The sequence below is a fragment of the Eulemur rufifrons genome, chromosome 9 (genome assembly GCF_041146395.1).
Source record: "Eulemur rufifrons isolate Redbay chromosome 9, OSU_ERuf_1, whole genome shotgun sequence".
Lineage (NCBI taxonomy): Eukaryota > Metazoa > Chordata > Mammalia > Primates > Lemuridae > Eulemur > Eulemur rufifrons.
In genome coordinates, this window is record NC_090991.1 from 36587587 (window position 1) to 36612074 (window position 24488).

Genomic DNA, 24488 nt, shown 5'->3' on the forward strand with positions numbered 1-24488 from the left:
AACAAATAAAAATAAGGATGCCCAGTTCAATTTGAATTTCAGGTAAACAATGAAAAATTTGTTAGTATAAATATGTCCCGTGCAGTATTTTGTTGGAATCTCCAACAAAAACATGCCCACTTTCCATCCCTGCTCCTACCACCAGGCCTTGGGAATAGATGGGGTCAGGGGCTCCAGGTGGAATGTAGGATGAGGAAGGGGACTTAAGCAGGCTAATAAATGGCAAGGGACAGAGAAGAAACCTTGAATGAACCGGGTACTGAGTGTCCCCACAAAGAAACAAGAAGGATGCACTTTAAGGATTGAGATGGAAGTCCCTGCAATGTGACTGTTTCCTTCCAGACTGTGTACACACTCAGAAGATCATGCCTTTCAGACTAGAGAAGATACCCCAAAAGATTTGAGAAGATATTCCAGGCAGTCCTGGAAGCCACGAAGTAAGCACAACACACCCCCTTCCTTGACTATCAATTTTACTTGAGGATGTGGTGGGAAAACCATTATTTGATCTTAAAACAAATAGGCATGTGATGGAGTAGGATGCAAACTCTCCAGGAATGTTTAAGATAAAACCTGAGACTTAAAAGGCAGTTAAGAAGGGAAGCCTTGAGAATTGGCCCCGCTCTCCCGGGGGAGGGGGCAGAATCGCCCTCTTCTGTTTTTAGGGAAATGTGTGAGAACTGCTGCGGGCAACCCAGGCGTCCGGGCGCTGGGAGGGACGCACCCAGGCCTGCGCGGAGAGGGAGAAAGTGAAGCTGGGAGTTGCCACTCCCAGACTTGTTGGAATGCAGTTGGAGGGGGCGAGCTGCGAGCGCGCTTGCTCCCAATCACAGGAGGAGGAGGAGGTGGAGGAGGAGGGCTGCGTGAGGAAGTATAAGAATGAAGTTGTGGAGCTGAGATTCCCCTCCCTCGGGACCGCAGAGACCAGGAAAGCCCCCCGGCAGCCGCGCGCCCCTTCCCTGGGGGCCCTTCCCGGCGCCCCGCGCCCGGCGCTCTCCCCTGGCGGCGCCCCGCGCCCCGCGCCCTCGCAGCCGGGTCCAGCCGGAGCCATGGGGCCGGAGCCGCAGTGAGCACCATGGAGCTGGCGGCCTGGTGCCGCTGGGGGCTCGTCCTCGCCCTCTTGCCCCCCGCAGCCGCGGGCACCCAAGGTGGGTCTGGTGTGGGGAGGGGGTGGAGCAGCGGCGAGACCCTGGCACCTGGGTCCCCCGGGCCGGCGGGGACAGAGGGGCCGGGATGAGCTCTCCCACCTCGAAGTTTCGGACAGTCGAGGCGCTCCGGGCAGCCGGGCCCTCAGGCAGGAGGGGGCCAAAGAAGGTGGCGCAGGGGGGCAGTCACACTGAATCGGCTCGAGATGGCCCATTCAAGAGACTGGCGCTTTCTAGACTCCGGGAGAGCTGCGGGAACTTGTCGAAAAAAGTTCTCTGGAATTGTTCAGAAAGTTTTCCCCCAACGGGTGGATTGCGTAGTGAGCGCGCGTGTTTTCCCCTTTCTTGAGCCCCTCAAGCGTTCTCAAAGCTTTTCCAGTTGGCAGCCTCCGCCTCCGGACCGGACTGGGCTGGATTCCTCGGGGGTCCCCTCTGCCCTGCCCCTCCCCCTCCCCGCCCCCCTCCCCGCCCCCCTCCGGCAGATTGAGTTTGGTCGCTCCTGCTTCGGACCGGGTCCCTTGTCGGGGGTGGGGGGAGGGGGGACAGCAACCTGTCCTGCTGGAGCCGGGGAGAAAAGGGTGGCCGGCGAGCTGCGGAATTATCTTCTGCTGGGGTCTGGGTTGGGGGCAGGGGGAGAGGTTTGTTTTGAACAGATTTCTGTCCCCGCCAGCTTAGGGGCTGTGTGCTTTGTGACTTTTGGAGCGCGTGGACCATGGAGGGTGGTGGTGGGTTTCCTGGGGTGTTAAAGAGGGAGCGTTCCAAGGGAGAGATCCCTGGGCAGTCGGAGGGGAAGGGAGGCTAAGGCAATAAGGCCAGATGGGGGTATACAGAGGGCTGTTGTGTGTGGGGCAGGGTGACGTGGGGGCAGTGTGTATTCTGACCCATCTGTCCACCTGTTTGCAATAGTGATAAAAGCTAACATATATTCTGTGCCAGGTATAATCTGCCAGGCACTATGTATGGTGTTTTGCATGCATTTTCCTTTAATCCTAGAAAAATCCTATAATAGAAGTTCTGCTAGCATCCCCATTTTCCAGGTGAAAACCTGGACTTAAAAGAAGCTTGAGTAGCAGCCAGTAAGTGGTGGGGCCCAGATTGGAGCCCTGGCAGTGCGACTCCAACCGCACATTTGAAATCACTGTATTAATCTGCTTGGAATGATGGGGGACACTTCTCCCTGAATCACTGGGCTGTAGGGAAGACAAAATGAGAGTGTTCTGGGATTGGTGGGTGGTCTTCATAGGTCAGGGAGTCTGGGCATGGGGTGGGTGTCATCTTGTCTGTGTGTTGCCTGCGGGGCCCTCCGTCAGTGCATTGCAGTGTTATCCGAGCCATGTCAGTGTGTGTATGTGAGTGATGCAGCGTGACTATGCTAGGGTGTTCCTGAGTTGTGTGGTCTGCGTGTTTGTGTGTCTGGGCTTTGTGTTGCTAAACAGCAGTCTCCCTGCTGACTTGGGGACACAGGCTGAACTCTGTCCTCTCCAGGAACTCCTTCAAGGTGCGGGGCCAGATCTGCTGTAAACAGCGGGAGGTGGCCCCACGCCTGCTTCTGGGGTGAAGGCTCTTCTCTTCCCTGAGCCCGTTCTTCCCCTCCCTGTTTCCCAGGCGGGCATCTTCACCTCTGACCTTCTGATGAGTAGGGTGAGGCCAGGCTGGGCTGCAGCATAGAGTGGCTGCCCTCTCCTTCGTGGCCTGGGAGTTGAGCAGGCAGGGAGTGGCAGTTGCTGCAGAGCTGGGATCTGAAGGGTGGGTTCTCTGGACTAGGGCCTCCTCGTGTCTTCACCCCTTAACCTGCACTGCTCTGTGTGTGACGCAGGAGATGGTTAAAAAGGCAGTGCACCACCCAGCTGCCTCCAGCACCCAGATTATATCCCAGGGCTGAGGGCTGGGCCAGGAATGTGGGAGAAGAGGAGAGCTGGGAGAAGGCCCAGAGGGTCAGGGTTTTACTGAAATCCTTTCTTAGAGGTCGAGGTTTTGCAAATTGTGGCAAACACATCCTTTTAATTTTGCAGAGCTCACTCATATTTTAATTCCAGTATGATTCTCCCAACAACCTCCTCTCTTTAATAAATACTTAGGGAAAGTACTCATTTTAATATTCAAGAAAAAAACAATTAAAAAGATAGGATCAAATATAAAAAGAAAATATATTGCATTCCAAAGTCAATACAAAGCACTTTTTATTCTCTTTTGGTTTGAGATTACCTGTATTCCTGCTGCACAAACCTCTTGCCTTAACTTTTAAGGAAGGTACAGCGTGCTTCCTAAATGCTAGGATTTTATCCCATAGATAGTTTCATTTCATCTCTGCAACAATCCTGTGAAGTAGGTACACGCAGATGAGAAAACCGAAATTCAGAGAAATGAAGCAACTTATCCAAAGCTTCCCAGCTATCCCGTAATGCCCAGGGCATTTTTGGACTCTCATGAGGTGGCATTAGGAGGTGGTCAAAGTCTTATTCCTTTCAAAGGAGTGCTTTGAGCAAAGCCTTAGGGGCCAGCAGGTGGCCAGATGGGACTAGAGGTGAATGACCTTCCCATCCATGTATGTGGTCTATAGAATGTGGGGGTGAGCTGGGGGGCTCTGAGGTCCCCTCCTGGCTGTGGAGTCCTCGCCTTTCCTGTCCACTCCATGTCTGCCTTCCCCTTGGGCCTTCCCAGCATGGCAGGGGGCTGAGGGCGGGAGGGGGCAAAGGACATAGTGACATGCAGGGCTGTGGGTGAGGGAGACAGCTGGAGTGGAAGCCTGAGGGGCCAGTGTGGGGCTGGGGCTGGGAGGCTGGGGTAGGGTCCAGGGTAGTTGTGCCTGGCCCTGGGTGATGGAATGATCTAGAAAGAGATCCTCCTCCCTGACTTCCACCTGTGGGAAGCTTCTCTGGAGTGACACCTTCATCTTTTGTTAGGCCACCTATCCTCCCCACCCCTGGGAAGAGAGCTGAGGTAGGGCCAGGGGATGTGTGGTCTTTCAGGGAGTGGGAGAATTATTATAGGTAAAGTTTGTATTGTCCCAGTTCTGTTTACAAAGCCTCCTCATGTTCACAGACTGCTTCAAGATTCATTATCTCATTTAACTCTCATATACCTTCTTGAAGGGACTAAGAGTTGTTGCAGCCAAGTTTAGGTCAGTAAACATTCATCCAGTGCCCACTAAGTCACAGGCACTGCTGTGCCTAGAAAGGAATCTGGCTTCGCTTCTGCCCTGGAGGTCTAGGGACTTACTCTAGATCACACAGTGAGTAGCTGAGCTAGCGTTCTGGTCTGAAGACCCCGAGCCCAGGCCCTAGTCTGATACCAGGCCTGATACACCAGGTGTGTGTGCTGGATGGGTCCTGGCGTCACCAGAATGGGCTCTGGCCCCATGGATCTAGGGGCAGGGTGACCTGAGGGGCTGCAGGTGGTTTTACTGGTAGTGTTCACAGGAACCAGTGGAAGTGTTGGCTTTTCTGCTGCGAGCAAGAGAAGCAGCTGGGGCTGCAGGCTGGTGGGGAGGAGAGAATCCATTTGAGAAAACCCCCGGGGGCAGGGGCCAAACTCTGACCACTAAGTCCAGCAGAAGGGACATGAAGGACTGTGACCAGCTCTGAGCAGAGGGATGGATACCATGACCTCAACTGGTCCCTTTTGGTGTGGAGACTCTTGGCTGGATTTCATTCATTCACTCACTCAGCAAACACTTGCCCAGCGCTCACTCTGGGCCCTGAACTGGCCATGGGCTGGTCCTGCCACACACTGTCTTTGCCCTGGAAAGTTGGAGGTTGGGGCTTCCCAGGGACAGGGCCCTGGAAACAAAGAATACCTCTGTGTGGAATTAGGACTCTCTACCCCCAAGAAAATCAATGGGGGCAGGGTAGATACAGGACCGAGGTGAGGACTGGTTGTGGGAGACTGGTGAGGAGATGGGGGATGGGAGGAGGGGACAAGAAGGCCTTGGTGTCACATCAGGGTGGTGGGGGCTGAGCCAGAAGGCCTGCAGCTCCCCAGGAGCAGGGCTCAGGGCACCGGTTCTCCACCTGTCCGCTCACAAACGCTTTCAGAATCTTAATCAGGTGCAAATTGGCCGCAAATTGGCCACAGATCGGGTAAACAAACTCACTAGTGGGGCGGGACTACCACCCTTTCTGACCCTCCCAGCCGCCTTGCCCTGCCTAGAGCCCATAATGTCTGTCGGTGGCATCAGGAGAGTTAGGGTGTGTTTATGTTGGTGTGGGGCATGGGGTGTATTTGTGTGTGTGCAGTTGGGCCTAGTGGAAGGAATGTGGGATCCAAAGTCAGACAGTTCAAATTCTGCCTGTACTGCTCTCGCGCTTTATGACCTTAGGAGAATCTAACCCCTGCCAGCCTCAGTTTCCTTCTTTGCAAAATGGGGGTTGCAGTCCCAGTCTCTGGAGGACGGCTGTGAGGGTCCACCCAGAGTGCCTGCAGGGAACACAGTAGTGCTCCGCCCAGTTGAGGTGGCTGCACTTGGGTCCCATTGTTGTTGTTTTCCTATTGCCTGGCTGCCGCAGTTGGTGTCCCTTGGACAGGGCCCGCAGGGGGTGGAGTCAGCCCCTGCCCCAGCCCTGCAGGGACATTGGGCTTGGCCAGGGCCTGGGGTCTGGGCCTGGAGACAGCTGTGCCTATGAGGCAGCTGAAGCCCCGAGGCCGGGGGAGGTCCTGGCAGCAGGGCGTTATTTTGGGCCTGGCCTGCCACCCCCTGCTCCTGTTCCTCTTGGGAGTCTGTGGAGGGGGGCTGAGGAAGGGGAGGGGGTGCGAGTAGGTGAGGCCTGGCATGGGGAGGCAGCAGTCTCCCTCTCCTCCAGCGGGGACATGGACCCTGGAGTTCTATTTCTGGACTCTCCTCTTCCTCCCTCTTTGCTTCCTTCCCTGTCTTCCCAGAGAGTGGGAGTAGAGACCACTCTGGATGTTACTGGGAGGCCACCAATTTGATGCCTTTGGCCCAGGCTGGTGGGCCCTGGGGGCTTGCCCTACCTGCCTTTCCCCAGCTCTCATTCCCCCTAGGATTTGACCTTAGGCCCCAAGTTTGGGGTCTGGTGTCAGACCCCAAAGCCAGCCCCTGTGTTTTCCCTGAACTGCATGTAGTCCGCGGGAGGTGGAGCAGTGGACAGGAATTCCGGGCAGCTCAGGCACCTGTGGGCCTGTGGATCTGAGGGTGCCCTCCGCGCCCCCACCCTCAGCCCAACCTCCTGGGCAAAACGCACCAGGTGATTCATCTGCTCACCAGAGCAGAAAAACGAGTTCCACTGGGCACTTTCATCTCCCCCTTGCTGGCAGACAGGTTGCAGGCTGCTACCCAGAGCGCCCCTCACCAGGGGTCGTTTGCCCCTCTAGTGTCCCTGGTGTGGTAGGTACTGCTGGTCACAGGGACACCAGGCTGGGGTCCAGGTGGGCCACGTGTGGCAGTTCGTCTTGATGCCCCGTGACTGATGGCCGGCGCGGGACGGTTACACAGGCTGACGTAGTGCCTTTGTGGCAGGAGTTTCGTGGCACAGACTCTGCCAGCTGGTTTTGGAGTCTTGCCCTGAGGAGGTGGCGAGGGTGAGGGTGGCAGCGCAGGAACCTTGGGAGCACGCACCTCCCTGGCGCAGGCTCTGCAGCCTGGGTCCCGATGCCCACAGCTGGGGCCTGATGCGCCTTTTCTCTGCATGGGAAGTTCCAGAGGTCTCTATGGTGACCAGGCCCCTGATGGCATCTATGCCCCAGCTACGACTCCAATTGAGACTCCTTCCCCACGTTGTGGGTGGCATTACAGGGGTGGTATCCCTTGCCAGGAGGTTGACATGTGGGCGTGTTGGAATGGCGGAGGGAGAATGCCCCGAGTTTGTTTGCTTGGGAGAGGGGCAGGGGGTACCCAGAGGATTCATGATTCATCCTCGCCTCTCTTGGGGGATTTTTACCCCTTGGCCCTGGGTTGTGCCTGTGGGACAAAGAGAGGCTTTCTTTGCCAGCCAGCACCCTGTATTGGTGGGCAGGCTCCATGGGGCTGTCTCACTGGGGCCCCCTGTGGATGCCCAGGGTGGGCCCAGCCACAAGGAGCCTCTCCTGATTTCCTTCTTCTTCCCAAACACACAAGCTTTCTTGTGCTGTTAACTCTGCAGCTGCACGGGACGTGGCAGGAGGGGTCCTTCAGTCATGCTTTCCCCCTGTCTGAGGCAGCATGACTCTGGGGAGCGAGTGTGGATGGGGGGACCAGGTCACAGAAGGTCACTGCGCAGTGTCCTCTGACCCACCTGCTCCCTCCTGCCAGTGTGCACCGGCACAGACATGAAGCTGCGGCTCCCAGCCAGTCCTGAGACCCACCTGGACATGCTCCGCCACCTCTACCAGGGCTGTCAGGTGGTGCAGGGTAACCTGGAACTCACCTACCTGCCCGCCAATGCCAGCCTCTCCTTTCTGCAGGTGAGGCCCGTGGGCAACCCAGCTAGGCCCTGCCTTCAGCTGGGCTGAGCCCTCTGTTTGTGGGTGGGTGGGAGAAGAAGGTGCCCCTTCTCTATATATCCTCTTTTGTTGTGGTTCCTCAACCGGGAAATCCTTTCTAATGTCTACCCCCCATCCGATCTACTGTAAAATCAGTTGACTCCCTCTCTGTAATGTGGCCGGCCATGGACATCTCTGGATGGGCTGCATCCGTGTTTCTGCTAAATTTTGCACTCTGTTGCCGGCACAATCACTTCCCCCGACCAACTGCCCCAGCTACTAACCCTCTTCCACCTACAGTGGGAGATGTGGGTTGCAGGTCCAGTTCTGCCACTGATGAGTCATGTGAGTGTGGTCTAGACCCTTAGCTTCACGGAGTCTCAGTTTCCCTGTCTGTATCTTGGAAGCAACAGGTATCCTGGGAGACCCATTGTGAAGATGAAAAGAGAAATTTCTGTGAAAAGGTTATTCGCAGGAGAGAGTGGAAACCAGCCCGCTGGGGTGTGTCCTGGGTGCTGGAGTGGGGCCACGTATGCATGGCTTGGTCTGTTGAATTGCAGACGTCATCTTGTCCAGGCCTTTCCTTTTACAGATGAAGCAACTGAGATGCAGACAGGGAGGGACACTGACTCCCAGTCCACAAAGTGCTCCCCCACCATTATCTCTCTCGATCACACAGGAATCTGGTGACGCAGGTGGGGAGCAGCCTTGACCTCCATTTCATGTATGAGGGAGCAGGTCTGCTTTGTGGCTGGGGGCTTTGCCCAAGATCCCCAAGCACTAGGGATCCCCGAGGAGGCCTTGGGGGTGGTAGTGTTCCAAGGTCTGGCCTGCCTCGACCCCAGCCTGGTCTGTCTCCTCCCAGGACATCCAGGAGGTGCAGGGCTACGTGCTTATCGCTCACAACCGGGTGAGGCAGGTCCCACTGCAGAGGCTGCGGATTGTGCGAGGCACCCAGCTCTTTGAGGACAGCTATGCCCTGGCCGTGCTAGACAATGGAGACAATGCCACCCCTGCCACAGGGGCCTCCCCGGAGGGGCTGCGGGAGCTGCAGCTTCGAAGCCTCACAGGTGACCTTCACCATCATTGAAACCTTCTCTTGGTTATTTAGAGCTGACCAAGGCCACTGCTAGCCACGGGGAGGCTTTGTGCGAATTAGAAATGATCTCCCCTCTGGGTGGACGCAGATAGAGCCGGGGAGGACGCCCTGAGAAGATTAGGAAAAGATTTCCCTTCTTCCTAGGAGGTTGCGGCCTGCGTCTGCACACATAATTTGATCATTGGAATGCAGGCTGGGTTTTTGCCCCCACTTGGCTGAGTACAAGTGTGCAGTGAACAACCTATGTAACTGTATGTGGCAGCCTTAGAGCTGACGGTGTCCCAAACTCTGGGTGCCAGGTGCTTCGAATTCACGACTCCACCTCAGTCATGCTACGTTCCTGTAAGGGAAGCATCGGTGTTATTCTCATTTTACAGATGAGAAAACTGAGGCTTGCCAAGGATGAGTGACAAAGATTACACAGCTAGTTAGTGGTGGGGCTGAGTTTCAGACGCCACAGTCTCTCTTTTCCCCACCAAGCAGTGTGCACAGGGTAGAGGTGAGAGAGAGGCGAGAGCTCATGTCCACATGGACATCCGGACCCTGATATGGACAGCTCGCTCCTCCCTGGGTCTCACTGTGTTCATGTGTGTGTGTTGGGGGGCACAGGGCTGGAAGATGCTGGAGATATCTTCTCTCCTCCTGGGGTGCCTGGGGGCTGTTTAAAAGGCCTGCTCTCCCTTAGACGGCAGGAGGATCCCAAGGGAGGACAGAGGTGGTAAATGGGGAAAGGCTTCCCTCATTATTTCCCCCCCCCCACAGAGATCCTGAAAGGAGGGGTCTTGATCCGGCGGAACCCCCAGCTCTGCCATCAGGACACGATTTTGTGGAATGACATCTTCCACAAGAACAACCAGCTGGCTCTCACGCTGATAGACACCAACCGCTCTCGGGCCTGTAAGCCACGCTCCTCCCGGCCTGCAGCCCCTTCTCCCAGACAGCCCGCCCGACCCCCACCCGACCCCCGGTCCTGACTCACAACCCCCACCGTGCCAGCCTCCGACAACACTCATTGCCACTCTCTCAGTCCCTCCTGCCAGCTCTCTGTCTCTTTGTCTCTGTGGTTCTCTGGCCCGTCTCCCTCTGCTTCTAGATTGTGCCTGTGGTTTCAGAGCCCTGTTTTCCTTTCTGGGTCCCTCGGTCACTGCGCTTTCTGCCTCTTGGCCTCTGCTGCTGTTCCCGTCTCTCTCTGTTGTTACCCGTCCTCTCGCTGTCGGACATCTCTCACTGCCTCTCTCTGGTTCTCCGCAGGCCACCCCTGTTCTCCAGCTTGTAAAGCCTCCCACTGCTGGGGACAGAGTTCCGAGGACTGTCAGAGCTGTGAGTCTCAGGAAGGCCCAGAGGCTGGGGGGCCGGAGTAGGGTGGAACACAGGTGACATGGGAGGGGCTGGATGACAGGCCTGGGGGGCGTCTTCCCTAGGGCAGGAGGTCTCCCCAGAAAGTGGTGCTGGGGAGGATCTGGTGCCAGCTGCTGCTCAGCCCTCATCCTGCTCTCTGCCCAACAGTGACACGCACCATTTGTGCCGGTGGCTGCGCCCGCTGCAAGGGCCCGCTGCCCACGGACTGCTGCCACGAGCAGTGTGCTGCCGGCTGCACGGGCCCCAAGCACTCTGACTGCCTGGTACGTGCCTCTGCCCTGGGCCCCACCCCGGGGGGCAAGGGCGGGCACCCTGCCTGGTACTGCCCGATTGCCCCTAGCACACCAGGGAAGAGCAGCCCAGTGACAATCAACTGCCTGGCTCCCCCAGGCCTGCCTCCACTTCAACCATAGCGGCATCTGTGAGCTGCACTGCCCAGCCCTGGTCACCTACAACACAGACACCTTTGAGTCCATGCTCAACCCCGAGGGCCGTTATACGTTCGGTGCCAGCTGTGTGACCGCCTGTCCCTGTGAGTGCTGGGGAGGTTGATTTGTGTAAACGACAGCATGTTGTGAGTACTTTCTGCCCCTTGCTTTGGAGAAGCCATCGTGACAGTTCGTGTCGAGCTCTTTCAAAGGCCGTCGAGCAGGTGGCAGCAGAGACAGGCAGCTAAGAGCCCAGACTTCGGAGCCAGAACGCCTGGGTTTGAAACCTGGCTCTGCCACTTAGTAGTTCTGTGGCCTTCTCCTTGCTGTGCCTCCATTTCCTCATTTGTAAAATGGAGGCAAGAATGGTCCTAACCTCATATGAAATTTGGATGAGTTAACATTTGTAAAGCTTTTAGAACAGTGCCCAGTATAAGCTAAGTGCTCCTAAATGTTGGTCTTTATTCTATCGTCTGGATAGATCAGGGTGTTTTTTAACAGCTCCCCTGTTCACTGAGGGGCATTTCAGGACTGGGCTCAGACCTGGGGAGCCCCTTTCCTCCCATGGGAACAGGAGGGGGTGCCTTCAGGTCCTGGCTGTACCTCCTTGCAGTTGATGAGAGGACAAAGTGGAGAGCCAGACTGTTTGGGTTCAAATCCTGGCTCCTCTACTCACTAGCACAATGACCTTGAATAACTTACACAGCTCTGCCCTTTGGTTTCTCTTTTTACAAAATAGGAATCTAACAGTGCTGATCCCATACGGTTATTGTAAGGAGTATGAGTGTCACGTGCTCAGACACGTAGTGAGGGCTTTTAAGTACTGGTTGATATTATTCTTATTGTGCCTGGGCGTGGTGACACTGCTCATGGTGGCACACGAAGGGCTGGGGCACATGGATACATGTTCCTGGTCTCCTCAGACAACTACCTGTCTACGGATGTGGGATCCTGCACCCTGGTCTGCCCCCTGCACAACCAAGAGGTGACAGCTGAGGACGGAACACAGCGGTGTGAGAAGTGCAGCAAGCCCTGTGCCCGAGGTGCCCACTCACTGCCCCCTGGGCCAGCTGCAGTTCCTGTCCCTCTGCACACCCAGCCTGGTCCAGCCCACCCTGTCCTACCCTGTCCTCACACCCTCCTGGGACCCAGTCCTTTTCTGCCACTGTCTCTGCCCCTGGCCCTGCCTAGTCCTAAAGTTTCCCTGTATCTCCTGCCACTGTGGGGAGGGGGCCTGTGGCCCCAGGCAGGGACCGCAGACAGGACCCTGGTGCCCATGTGGCTGCTGCTCAGTCCCACTAGGAAGGCCGAGATGGCTCCTCACCACCTGCTCCCCGCTCTCCCCACAGTGTGCTATGGCCTGGGCGTGGAGCACCTTCGAGAGGCGAGGGCTGTCACCAGTGCCAACATCCAGGAGTTTGCTGGCTGCAAGAAGATCTTTGGAAGCCTGGCATTTCTGCCGGAGAGCTTTGATGGGTAAGGGTGCACACAAGGGCCTGAGGCAGTGTCAGGACGGACACAGGGCCTTGAGGACCTAGATGTGGCAGCATCTCTGGGGGATGGTGGGAGACAGAGGTGGGAGGCCAGGAATGCAAAGGTGGGTGGTGGGAGACCAGAGGCAGCAGGGACTTGGGGGAGGGGCATTATTTTTGTAAATGATAAGTTATCTGTGAACATGGACTTGTACAGTACAGAGGTCAAACCATCTAGATAAAGTAAAATTCCCCGTGAGTTCACAGCAGCTTTATGCATAATAGCCCCGAATTGGAAATAACTCAAGTGCACATCAATAGGTGAATGAATAAACAAGTGGTGGTATATCTGTACGATGAAATTCCACTCAGCAACAAAAAGAAATGAACTACTGATACACACAATATGAATGAATCTCAAAAACATTATGTTGAGCCAAAGAAGCCAGGCACAAGATTCCACACTGTATGATTCCCTTTTTGTGACGCTCTGGACAGACGAAACCACTCCGTGGTGAGAGAGATCAGAGAATAGCGGCTGCCCTGGGGTGGGGCAGCCCTCCCTGGAAAGGGAAGGGCACAAGGGAAATTTCCAGGGTGATGGAAATGTTCTGAGTATTGATTGGGGTGGTGGATACAGGAGTGAATGCATCTGTCAAAACTCATCAAACCATATGCCAAGAGTCTGCATTTTGTTGTATGTAAATTATACTTCAATTTTAAAAATGCACTAAAAAAAGAACAAATTCCCTTCCATACTTCCTTTACGTCTATACTCTCCTTTCCAGAGGGTACCATTGTTAAGTTTGTGTGCGTTCGTCTAGACCATTTATACGTACGTAGACACACACACGGAGAGACACAGTTGTAGCGGTTTTGCAGGGGAGGTCGGTTTATGTACTGTGAGTGCTGTCTGCCCCTTGCTTTGCGAAGCCAGTCGAGCTGCCTTCTTTCAACAGCTGTGGAGCAGGTGGCAGCAAAGCGAGGCAGCTAAAAGCCCAGACTTAAGCCAGACTGCCCAGGTTTGAAACCTGGCTCCACCACTTACTTACTAGGCACATGACTGTCTTGCTGTGCCTCAGTTTCCTCATTTGTAATTGGGGGCAAGAATAGTCCCAACCTCATAAGGTGGTTATAAAACTTGAATGAGTTAACATTGGCAACGCTCTTAGAACAGCACCTGGCAGGTACTAAGTGCTCCTAAATGTTAGTTTTTATTCTGTGGTCTGGAGAGATCAGGGTTTGAACAGCCTACGTATTTCCTGATGGGCATTTAGGTCATTTGCAGTTTTCACTGTTACTAACAGTTCTGTCTCGCACGTGCCTCTGAACAGAGGCCAGCGTCTCTCTAGGCCACATTCCTAGAAGTAAGATTTCTAGATCAAAGGGTATAAATACTGTTTTGATAGATCCTGCCAAATAAGGCCTGGGCTTTGAAGTTCTCAGGATGGGAACAGCCTGCCCCGATCAGCAAAGGGCTTAAGTGACGGCATTAATGGTGGGGTGGGGAGAGGGTGGCAGGCCTGGCTCTGGGGGTGATGCCCACTCCCTTCCTGCCCTTGCTGACTCTTCTCCTGATCCTTCCAGGGACCCAGCCTCCAACACCGCCCCCCTACAGCCAGAGCAGCTCCGAGTGTTTGAAACCCTGGAGGAGATCACAGGTGGGCTGTGTCTCTCTGCATCCTGCTTCTGGGGGGCTGGGGGTCTTTGCTCTGTCCCCACACCCCTAATCTCACCCTCTGCCTGCAGGTTACCTGTACATCTCAGCATGGCCAGACAGCCTGCCTGACCTCAGTGTCTTCCAGAACCTTCAAGTAATCCGGGGACGAGTTCTGCACGAGTGAGTAAGGGGGAGGGGGGCCTGATGGAAGAGTCCCTGGGAGAAGCTTTGGGCATAGGAGAGTGTTCCTGTTCCCCAGGGACACAGCAGTAACCTTTCCATGAGAGCTCACAGAATGCGCTGGGGACAGGAGGAAGGTGAGGGCAGCCCTTGCTGACAGGGAAGGGGGCGGTGGTAAGGGGCCCACCCAGCAGCTGAGCACCCCTCCTCCTACAGTGGCGCCTACTCGCTGACCCTGCAAGGGCTGGGCATCAGCTGGCTGGGGCTGCGCTCGCTGCGGGAACTGGGCAGTGGCCTGGCCCTCATCCACCGCAACGCCCGCCTCTGCTTCGTACACACGGTGCCCTGGGACCAGCTCTTCCGGAACCCGCACCAGGCCCTGCTCCACACCGCCAACCGGCCAGAGAACGAGTGTGGTAAGGCAGGGAGCCCGGTGCTGCATGCGCCCCGTCTGCCAGCACACGGGAGTGCCCGGCGGGCCTGGCAGCAGCTTTCTTGGACTTGTGCAGACTGCCTGTCCTTGGTGTACTGATCTTGACTCTGCTCTGCCTGGCTTGGCCTCTTGGCATGGCTTCTAGCTGGGTCCTACCACACTGCCCTTGGCATCCTTCCCATCCCCTCTCTGTTTCTGGAATCTCAGAACTCTTCCTCTCCCTGCCCTGGCCAGCACCTGTCCCCACCCTTCCAGCCCAGAGCCACACCCGCAGCCCCTTCCCCTGGTTCACTTGGACATGGGGCCTCCCCTAAGAGTCCCCTCTGGTCCCTTCCTCCTCACTGCAGTGGGCAAGGACCTGGCCTGCCACCCGCTGTGTGCCCACGGGCACTGCTGGGGTCCGGGGCCCACCCAGTGCGTCAACTGCAGCCAGTTCCTTCGGGGCCAGGAGTGCGTGGAGGAATGCCGAGTACTGCAGGGGTATGCGGGGCAGAGGAGCGGGACGGCTGGAGGGGTGCACGGCAGCTCTTCCCAGGCCTCCCAACTATGTCCTTTTTCTCAGGCTCCCCAGGGAGTATGTGAATGGCAGGCACTGTCTGCCATGCCACCCTGAGTGTCAGCCCCAGAATGGCTCAGTGACCTGCTTTGGATCGGTGAGGTGCTCAGGGGCTCAGAGCTGGGTGGCAGGATCGGGGGAAGCCGCAGGGTGTGCTAGAGGAGGGTGGGAGGAGACGGGAGCTGGGGGATTCCGGGGCCCTTCAGACTGGGAAAGGTCCCAAGAGGCCTGAATTCTTGGCTGTGGCTGTGCAAAGGTGGTTAGACCTGCTGGCTCAGGCATTAGACTACCTGGATTCAACTTCAGGCCCTGCTTCCAACCTTGGTTTTCTCATTTCTAAAATGAATATGATAATAGTACCTACCCCGATGGGGTGTGGCAAGAATGAAATTAGACTGAGCTTGGCACAGTGCCTAAGCACTGAAAAGGCTTTCTGCAAAATGGTTATTGTTGTTACTCGCTGTTACACCTTAGATAATTCGCTTCCCTCTCCGGGCGCCTCCAGTTCTTCATCTGAAGCCCCCGCCCAGGACCAGGCTTGAAGGAGGCCCCAGAGGGAGGGTCCACAGAGCCTGGGAGAAGAGCAGGGTGCTTTTCCCAGGAGCAGGGTGAAAATAGCTGCTGGGTGGCTGTGGGAAGGGTCATAGAGCCGGCCCCCCACAAACCTTTTCTCCCCACCCAGGAGGCTGACCAGTGCGTGGCCTGTGCCCACTACAAGGACCCTCCCTTCTGCGTGGCTCGCTGCCCCAGCGGTGTGAAACCTGACCTCTCCTACATGCCCATCTGGAAGTTTCCAGATGAGGAGGGCACGTGCCAGCCGTGCCCCATCAACTGCACCCACTCGTGAGTCTGGGGGCCTTTTCTGCAGAAAGGGGGGCTTTCCTTTCAGGAAAGCTCTTATTGTAAAAGGGGGACAATGCTACCTTTTTCATATCTTTTTTCTGATCACAAAAGTAACACATGTTGTTAAAAATTTTAAATTAAAACATGCGATATAGGCCGGGCATGGTGGCTCACACCTGTAATCCTAGCACTCTGGGAGGCCAAGGCGGGAGGATCACTTGGGGTCAGGAGTTTGAGACCAGCCTGAGCAAGAACATGACCCTGTCTCTACTAAAAACAGAAAAAAATTAGCCAGGCATGGTGGCACTCACCTGTAGTCCCAGCTCCTCGGGAGGCTGAGGCGGAAGAAGGATCGCATGAGCCCAGGAGTTTGAGGTTGCTGTGAGCCAGGCCAATGCCATGGCACTCTAGCCCTGGCCACAGAGTGAGACTCTGTCTCAAAAAAACCAAAAAAACCCCATGCAATATAAATTAATGTCACCGGCAGTTCTATCCCCACTGTTGATAATTTAGAAATTTTTCTCTCCAGTTATTTTTAATCTCTACATATTCTAGCACATATATATTATTATATATAATATAATATATAATATATATGTTAATATGTATTATCTAATTGTTTTTATCTGCGAACATTCTCACATCTTATGTGTATAAACTATATATGTTAAAACATATTATTATTCTCCAGTTGTTTCTATCTGTGTACCTTTTTTTTTTTTTTTTTTTTTGTTGAGACAGAGTCTCACTTTGTTGCCCAGGCTAGAGTGAGTGCCGTGGCGTCAGCTTAGCTCACAGCAACCTCAGACTCCTCGGCTTAAGCGATCCTACTGCCTCAGCCTCCCGAGTAGCTGGGACTACAGGCATGCGCCACTATGCCCGGCTAATTTTTTCTATATAGATTTTTAGTTGTCCATATAATGTCTTTCCATTTTTAGTAGAGACGGGGTCTCGCTCAGGCTGGTCTCGAACTCCTGACCTTGAGCAATCCACCCGCCTCGGCCTCCCAGAGTGCTAGGATTACAGGCGTGAGCCACCGCGCCCGGCCTTGTACCTTTTAACATATATTTATTTTTACCACAATGGGATCATAGGCTTTACATATTGTTTGCAAATTGCTTTTAATTGCTTAACAGAATCTTGCATTGTTTTTCCATGTTCCAACATAGTGATCTACGTTATTTTAATTTTTCTCATTTAGTTGTCTTTACACAGGAAACACATGAGTATGATCTTGTGGTAAACATTTTCAGCAATATAAAAGTATAAATGTTCAAAGCAAACATGTCCTTTCACTGCCCTCCCTTGCCTACCCACTCTCTTTCCTCCCCAGGAAAAGCCACTGCGTTGGCTTTGGTGTGTGCATCCTTCCATGCTTTTCTCTCCATATGTACATATGCAGATTGCATTTATATTAGGCTGAGTCATATAAGATTGCTGTTAGGCTAAGTCAAAAATGGTCAAGAAAGAGCAATTTTAGGCCCGGTGTGGTAGCTCACACCTGTAATCCCAGGACTTTGGGAGGCCAAGGTGGGAGGATTGCTTGAGCCCAGGAGGTTGAGGCTGCAGTGGGCTATGATCATGCCACTGCACTCTCCAGCCTAGGCGACAGAGTGAGACCTTGTCTCTTACCAAAAAAATGCAAACCACGGAACAGCCTTTTCATATAGTTCTACTACCTATAATCAGATTTTTGAGTGTGTGCATTTTTTAATGTACATGGGATCATACTCTACATATTGTTCTGCATTTTGCTTTTTTACCCACTTTATGTATCCTTTCTTGTGAGTTCATATAGATCTCCCTATTGTTTTTTTAAACCACTCTATCTGTACACGAATGTAATTTAACCCTGTCCCTATTGGAGGGATACTTTGCTTGTTTCCTTTTTCTGCACAGTTTTTTGCAATTGAGCTCCATGTACAAGTGAGCGTCCTTGCGTGCCCCTTAGTGTGCAGGTGTTGGCGTCGAGAGGTGGAACTGCTGGGTCACAAGTATTGTTTAGTAGGTGTTGCCAAACTGCTTCTGGAGAGATTGTATCAGGGTAGGGAGGGAACAGCTGAGCTTTCAGACTTGATGTTTCTGGTGGCCACCTCTTCCGACCCACCACGGGTAGGAGGAGGGGAGCCGGGGGTGCGGGTTCCCAGACTGGAGAAGGAATCCTTTGTGGGGTGGTAGCAAGAGCACTGGTGACCTTGAGCCCAGTTTCTGTCTTTGTCAAATGGGGATAATAACCCAGCCACACCCACCTCTTGGGCTTGTTGTGAGGCTGGAGTGAGCCCAGGAGGGTGGCTCCCAAAGTTGTTGACGAGACTCTCTCTCCTGCAGCTGCGTGGACCTGGATGACAAGGGCTGCCCCGCTGAGCAACGAGCCAGGTTGGCCTGGTCCCCAAGGTGTACCCCCTATTGTCCTTCACTTCTCCATTGGACCCTGGGTGGTCACTGCTGTGGGGAGGTGGGGTCTCCTGACATGACACATGTCCCTTCCCACCCACTGTGGATCCTCCTTTCCAATTTGCTTTAATAAATGGACAGAGGACCTGCTCAGGATGCTTGGGGCGGGTATGGCAGGGACAGATGGCTAAGATGTCTGATGCCTCTCGAGGGACACAGGCAAAAAAAACCTCCTTGGAACTCAAGGTAGATTGAGAATGCAGCTGCAGCACTGAGGAGGGAACGGTGATTTCTTGACTGGGGATGGCAGGGTGCTTCAAGGAGGAGGTGGCATTTGAGCCAGGCCTTGAAAGGGGGGCAGGTATTTCACCTGCATTCAGGTGGAAAGCACTGGGGGCAAGGTGGCATGGGGGGAGGTGTCAGGAAAATCTAGGCTGTGTTCAAAGGTTCTGGTGCAGTGGGCTGTTGAGTAAGCACAGAGGTGGGGCCATGGGGTCAAGTTGGAGTCAGGTCAGGGCCAGATCTGCAGGGCATAGGCCATGACCACCAGGCTACAGTGTTGGACTTGATTGTCTGGGCAGTGGGGAGCTTTGGGAAGGGCTTTGAGGAGTCTGACCTAGGCAATTGTTTGTCCACAACATAAGCATGCAGGCCAGGCACTGTGGCTCACGCCTCTAATCCTAGCACTCTGGGAGGCCGAGGTGCTTGAGGCCAGAAGATTGATGTTGCAGTGAGCTGTGATGACACTTCTGCACTCTGGCCCAGGCGACAGAGCGAGACTCTGCTTTTAAAAAAACAAAACAAAACCAAAAAAGCAAACACGCATTAAAGGTTTACTATGTGCTAGGCCCTGTGCTAAGCAGAGGGGACAAGATGGCAAGAATGTCAGGTCAATGCCCAGAGCTCCATCTATCCCAGGGTGAGCTGGGTCTTGGAAGAAGACTCGGTGGAGAAATGGTGGTCCGGCAGAAGGAACAGCATATGCAAAGGCTGGGAAGTGTGGAAAATCATGACCTAGGGGTGAATAACTTGGCTAGAACATCAGAATCATTGGGTGCACATTCCTGGGCCCCACCCCGTGAGCAGTCGGAATCTCTGGGGGTGGGGCTCCAGAATTATGCATACAGACGGTCCCCAATTTACAGTGATTTTACTTATGATTTTTCAACTTTGTAGTGGTATAAAAGCAACACGCATTCAAGTACCCGGATAGCCATTCTGTTTTTCACCTTCAGTGCAGTAGTCAATAGAGTATATGAGATGTGCAACACTTTATTAGAAACCAGGCTTCGTGTTAGATGATTCTGTCCAACTGTGGGCTGTTGGCAGTGTAAGTGTTCCGAGCACGTTTAAGGGAGGTTAGGCGTCTTAAATGGATTTTGATTTATGATATTTTCAACTTAACAATGGGTTTATCGTTAAGTCGCAGATGTGGCCCCAATGTAAGAGCATTTGTATTAACAAGCTCCTTGGTGGTTTTTACACCATGAAGTTGTAGAGCCCTGAGTTAGAGCCAAGGGCAGGAGCAGAGAGAATTTGGAGATGTGGATGGAGAGGGCTTCAAATGCCTGCAAGGACTTTGGTCTTTATTGTGGAGGCAGCGAGGATCCAGCCAAGGCAGGTTTTCGAGTAGGGAACAGAGGGTCAGAGCTGTGGATCACCCTTCCAACTTTCCTTTCTCAATGTTGGCGACCTTTGTGTCTGTCCATGGGCCCCCCTCATCCCTTCCACCCCAGACTGGCCCCTAGTCCCTGACTGTGACTCTCGCTCCCAGCCCTCTGACGTACATCATCCCCGCCGTGGTGGGGATTCTGCTGGCCGTGGTCTTGGGGCTAGTCTGTGGGATCCTAATCAAGCGAAGACAGCAGAAAATCCGGAAGTACACGATGCGGAGGCTGCTGCAGGAAACAGAGGTGAGGCGGCGTGAAGGCCTCCCAGCCTGCCTGGGGTCCACAGCCAGCACCCAGCACTGACCCTCCAACCCCTCGCCCCAGCTGGTGGAGCCGCTGACGCCAAGTGGAGCGATGCCCAACCAGGCTCAGATGCGGATCCTGAAAGAGACGGAGCTAAGGAAGGTGAAGGTGCTTGGATCCGGAGCATTCGGCACAGTCTACAAGGTCAGGGTCCAGGCCAGTTCCTGCGGTGGGCAGTCCCAGAGGGTGGGGCGGTGGTGCCTGGAGGGCTGTGGTCAGGAGTTCCGAAGGGAGGGGCAAGGGCTGGGGACAGCGCTGTTTGGCAGAGGGCAGTTACAGAGGCGGGAACAAAGGGAGAGGGGCAGGCCCGGGGCTGGGGAAGGACGGTCAGAGCACAGATGGTGGCCTGGAAGGCAGGTAGGATCTTCGACCTCACATTTTCCTCTTTCTGCCCAGGGCATCTGGATTCCTGATGGGGAGAATGTGAAAATCCCAGTGGCCATCAAAGTGTTGAGGGAAAACACATCCCCCAAAGCCAACAAAGAAATCTTGGACGTAAGCCCCTCTGCCCTCTCCTGCTGGCAGTATAGGAGGGACCCCCAGCTGCAGGTCGGGGCTCTGGGCTCTCTTTTCTGGGTACTGGGGAGATGTGATTCCCCGAAACCTTGGCAGGGTTGCAGTGGCCCCTTAGGTGGGATGTGTGGCTGGGGGCTTGTGGTCCCCTGTAGCTTCTCAGTGAACCCTCACCCCCAGGAAGCATACGTGATGGCTGGTGTGGGCTCCCCGTATGTCTCCCGCCTCCTGGGCATCTGCCTGACATCCACGGTGCAGCTGGTGACACAGCTCATGCCCTATGGCTGTCTCTTAGACCACGTCCGGGAACACCGCGGGCGCCTGGGCTCCCAGGACCTGCTCAACTGGTGTGTGCAGATTGCCAAGGTATGCACGTAGGGGCCTGGGCTCTGCTGCTCCCTTGGGAGCAAGCCCCTATCTCCACACGGGACCAGGGTGGGGTCCCAGAAGGTCCACAGTGGTGCCTGCCATTCCAGGGGATGAGCTACCTGGAGGATGTGCGGCTTGTGCACAGGGACCTGGCTGCCCGGAACGTGCTGGTCAAGAGTCCCAACCATGTCAAGATTACCGACTTCGGGCTGGCTCGCCTGCTGGACATTGACGAGACAGAGTACCATGCCGACGGGGGCAAGGTCAGAGCAGGGAGCAGAGTGGGGTGGGGCGGAGGAGTTTTGGCCCCGGGAGAACTCTGAGAATGGCCACCTCCCCACCACACCCAGCTGGAGGACCTCCTCCTCTGCTCTCCCAGGTGCCCATCAAGTGGATGGCGTTGGAGTCCATTCTCCGCCGGCGGTTCACCCACCAGAGTGACGTGTGGAGTTATGGTGCGTGGTGGGGAGGTGGTGGGATGCTGGTGGGAGGATGAGAGCTGGGATGGGGAGAATTATGGGGCCACCTTAGCATGTGGGAGGGAAGGAAAGGGCTGCACCCTGCAGGGTCCATGTACGTCCCTGAGACGGGAGAGACTGGGTAGGTCCTGTCTCTTGGCATCACATCTCCCTCCCCCTGCCATGGTGCTGGGCTCCTGGGCAGAGTCTCTGGGCTCTGCACACTAAAGCTCCGCTGGTCCCCCCACCCTCGACCCCTGTCTCTGTCTCCACCCTAGGTGTGACTGTGTGGGAGCTGATGACTTTTGGGGCCAAACCTTACGATGGGATCCCAGCCAGGGAGATCCCTGACCTGCTGGAGAAGGGAGAGCGGCTGCCCCAGCCCCCGATCTGCACCATCGATGTCTATATGATCATGGTCAAATGTGCGTGCCTGAGCTGTGCCGGTTGCTTGGAGGAGGGCTGGGAGGTGCTGGGTGGAGGGGCCCACAAGGGGCATGGGAGGGGACCAAGAGCAGGATGTATGTGGACCCAGGGCCCCTGGTATATTTAAAGGAGCCTCAAAAGCATCTCCTGTCCCTTCTGCAGTAAAGTCCAGAGGTTCTCTAGAGGAACAGTTAGAAAGAGACTTATATGCAAAATTAAAATGGGAAAACTAGTAGAGATGTCCAAAGGTTCTGGCTCAAGACCCCAGAGTCTGGTACTGGTTCTCTAGCACCTGTGGGCTTTGGGCTGTCCCTTGGGGTTGTCTAGACCAGGCCGGAGAGGGAGTGGGAGGTGGAGTGGCAGCGAGCACACAGGCCGCACCCAGGACTAGATGCTGAGTTCCCTCCTGCCCCAGGTTGGATGATTGACTCTGAATGTCGGCCGAGGTTCCGGGAGTTGGTGGCCGAATTCTCCCGCATGGCCAGGGACCCCCAGCGCTTTGTGGTCATCCAGGTACTGGGCCTTTGTGCCCTATCCCTGCCTATGACTAAGAGAGTACCCTCCCGCAGGGTGGGAAAGGGAAATGGCCCCTGGGTGCCAGCCTCTTGCCCTCTGGGAGCCTTCCCCGGGAGGCTGCACACCGGGCTGGGGAGGGGCTGCCACCCCGTGTCTCCCTCCTCCCCAGAATGAGGACTTGGGCCCGGCTAGCCCCTTGGACAGCACCTTCTACCGCTCGCTGCTAGAGGATGATGACATGGGGGACCTGGTGGATGCTGAGGAGTATCTGGTACCCCAGCAGGGCTTCTTCTGCCCAGACCCTGCCCCAGGCGCTGGGGGCACAGCCCACCACAGGCACCGCAGCTCATCCACCCGGGTCAGTGCCCTCGCTCACACTGTGGCTGTTTGCTTACCTCCCCCCACCCCAATAAACTAGGGCCCCTTTCTCTGATGTTCCCCAACCATTACCTTTCACGAAGACCCCATTGTCCCTAAGGATTCCTACTGCTTTCCAACCCCTGTGACCCCATTCTCTCCATGGTGACTATGTCATACCCCAAAGATGACCTCTCTTTTCCTCCTGTGATCCTGTCACCTCCCATGGAGTCCCTATCTCAGATCCATGACTTTCTCTCTTGTCCCCAGAGTGGCGGTGGTGAGCTGACGCTGGGGCTGGAGCCCTCCGAAGAGGAGCCCCCCAGGTCTCCACTGGCACCCTCCGAAGGGGCTGGCTCCGATGTGTTTGATGGTGACCTGGGAATGGGGGCAGCCAAGGGGCTGCAAAGCCTCCCTCCACATGACCCCAGCCCTCTACAGCGGTACAGTGAGGACCCCACAGGACCCCTGCCCCCTGAGACTGATGGCTACGTTGCCCCCCTGACCTGCAGCCCCCAGCCTGGTATGGAACTCGGGCCCAAGCTGAGAGACTGGGAGGTGGGGGAAGTTGGGGACCCTTAGCCCAGGGTCCACAGCAGGGGCAGCAGACACCTGGGTCCCTTTTCCTAACAAGTCCTCGTCTCTTGCCCTTTCAGAATATGTGAACCAGCCAGATGTTCGGCTGCAGCCCCCCCTACCCCTAGAAAGCCCTGTGCCTCCTGCCCGACCTGCTGGTGCCACTCTGGAAAGGCCCAAGACTCTCTCCCCAGGGAAAAATGGGGTTGTCAAAGACGTTTTTGCCTTTGGGGGTGCCGTGGAGAACCCCGAGTACTTGGCACCCCGGGGAGGGGCTGCTCCTCAGCCCCACCCTCCTCCTGCCTTCAGCCCAGCCTTTGACAACCTCTATTACTGGGACCAGGACCCATCAGAGCGGGGGTCTCCACCCAGCACCTTTGAAGGGACTCCTACAGCAGAGAACCCTGAGTACCTGGGCCTGGACGTGCCAGTATGAACGAGAAGGCCAAGACCCCTGGGGCCCTGCTGTGCCCATCACCATGACTTACGGCCCATCACGACGAGGTGGGGAAGGGTTCTCCAGCCATATCCAGGGGAGCCTGCCGTGCCAGGAACCTGTCCCAAGGAACTTCCTTCCTGCTTGAGTTCCCCAGTGGCTGACAGGGGCCCAGCATGGTGGAAGATGGCAGCGCTGGGGAGCCTTGGTTGACTGTGGAGCCCTGTGGACTCCAGGGTCCAATGGATGCCACAGCCATAGTTGCCTCACCGGAGGTAGCAGTCCAGCCTGGCGCTCTACTTCCAGCTCCTCAGTACTTAAGGATTTGGGGAAGCTGGCCTGGGAGGGGAAGAGGCCCCAGGGGAACATCTATGAGTAAGAGCAACCCCTCAGACACTGTCCCTGACACCTACTGCTGCCCCCAGGAAGAAGAGAGCAGCAACAGCGTCCAGATCCAGTCCTTGTACAGAGTGCTTTTTTTGCTTTGTTTTTACTTTGTTGTTGTTTTTTTAAAGATGAAATAAAGACCCGGGGGAGAGTGGGTATTGTGTGGAGCGGGGAGGGGTTCCTGGGGCAATAATGTCCCTTCTCCACACTCACTTTCTCCATTTGCAAATACATTTTGGAAAATAGCTGGGCACCAGCCTACGTCTGGGGGTGGTTCTGTGCCATCCCTTACTGCTCACCTTAAACACTCAACTCCTCTTTTCCTGGAGGGAGTGGCTAGAAACCTCCAGAAAGCTTGAATGAGGAATGTAACATCCGCTTCCCTGGCTTTTGGGTTGGGGGGACTGGGAAGTTGGGGTTCTGATCTGAGAGTCTTTTGACAACAAGATCATTCTTACTTAGAGCAAACTATTTAATAAGTCCTAAGGCCACCC

General features: G+C 55.3%; 1 protein-coding gene across 19 annotated transcripts; it reads left to right on the forward strand.

The window, feature by feature from the left end:
- The first annotated feature begins 427 nt into the window (after positions 1-427).
- On the forward strand, positions 428-24371 carry ERBB2 (erb-b2 receptor tyrosine kinase 2). Of its 19 annotated transcripts, XM_069482450.1 has the most exons (28): positions 854-1148; positions 7390-7541; positions 8425-8629; positions 9421-9555; positions 9910-9978; positions 10165-10280; positions 10408-10549; positions 11369-11488; positions 11795-11921; positions 13505-13578; positions 13667-13757; positions 13974-14173; positions 14538-14670; positions 14753-14843; positions 15221-15334; positions 15432-15589; positions 17918-17965; positions 19758-19896; positions 19978-20100; positions 20353-20451; positions 20650-20835; positions 20946-21101; positions 21218-21293; positions 21575-21721; positions 22138-22235; positions 22408-22596; positions 22866-23118; positions 23252-24363. In XM_069482450.1, the coding sequence occupies exons 1-28, from the start codon at positions 1076-1078 to the stop codon at positions 23605-23607; spliced, it is 3870 nt and encodes a 1289-aa protein (XP_069338551.1). In that variant the 5' UTR covers positions 854-1075; the 3' UTR covers positions 23608-24363. The 19 variants fall into 19 exon arrangements, with proteins under 19 accessions (XP_069338569.1, XP_069338551.1, XP_069338557.1 ...); XM_069482468.1 differs by lacking the exons at positions 854-1148; positions 15221-15334 and adding an exon at positions 428-437 and having other exon boundaries at positions 15429-15589; positions 23252-24360; XM_069482456.1 differs by lacking the exon at positions 15221-15334 and having other exon boundaries at positions 15429-15589; positions 19978-20064.
- Positions 24372-24488: the final 117 nt, after the last annotated feature.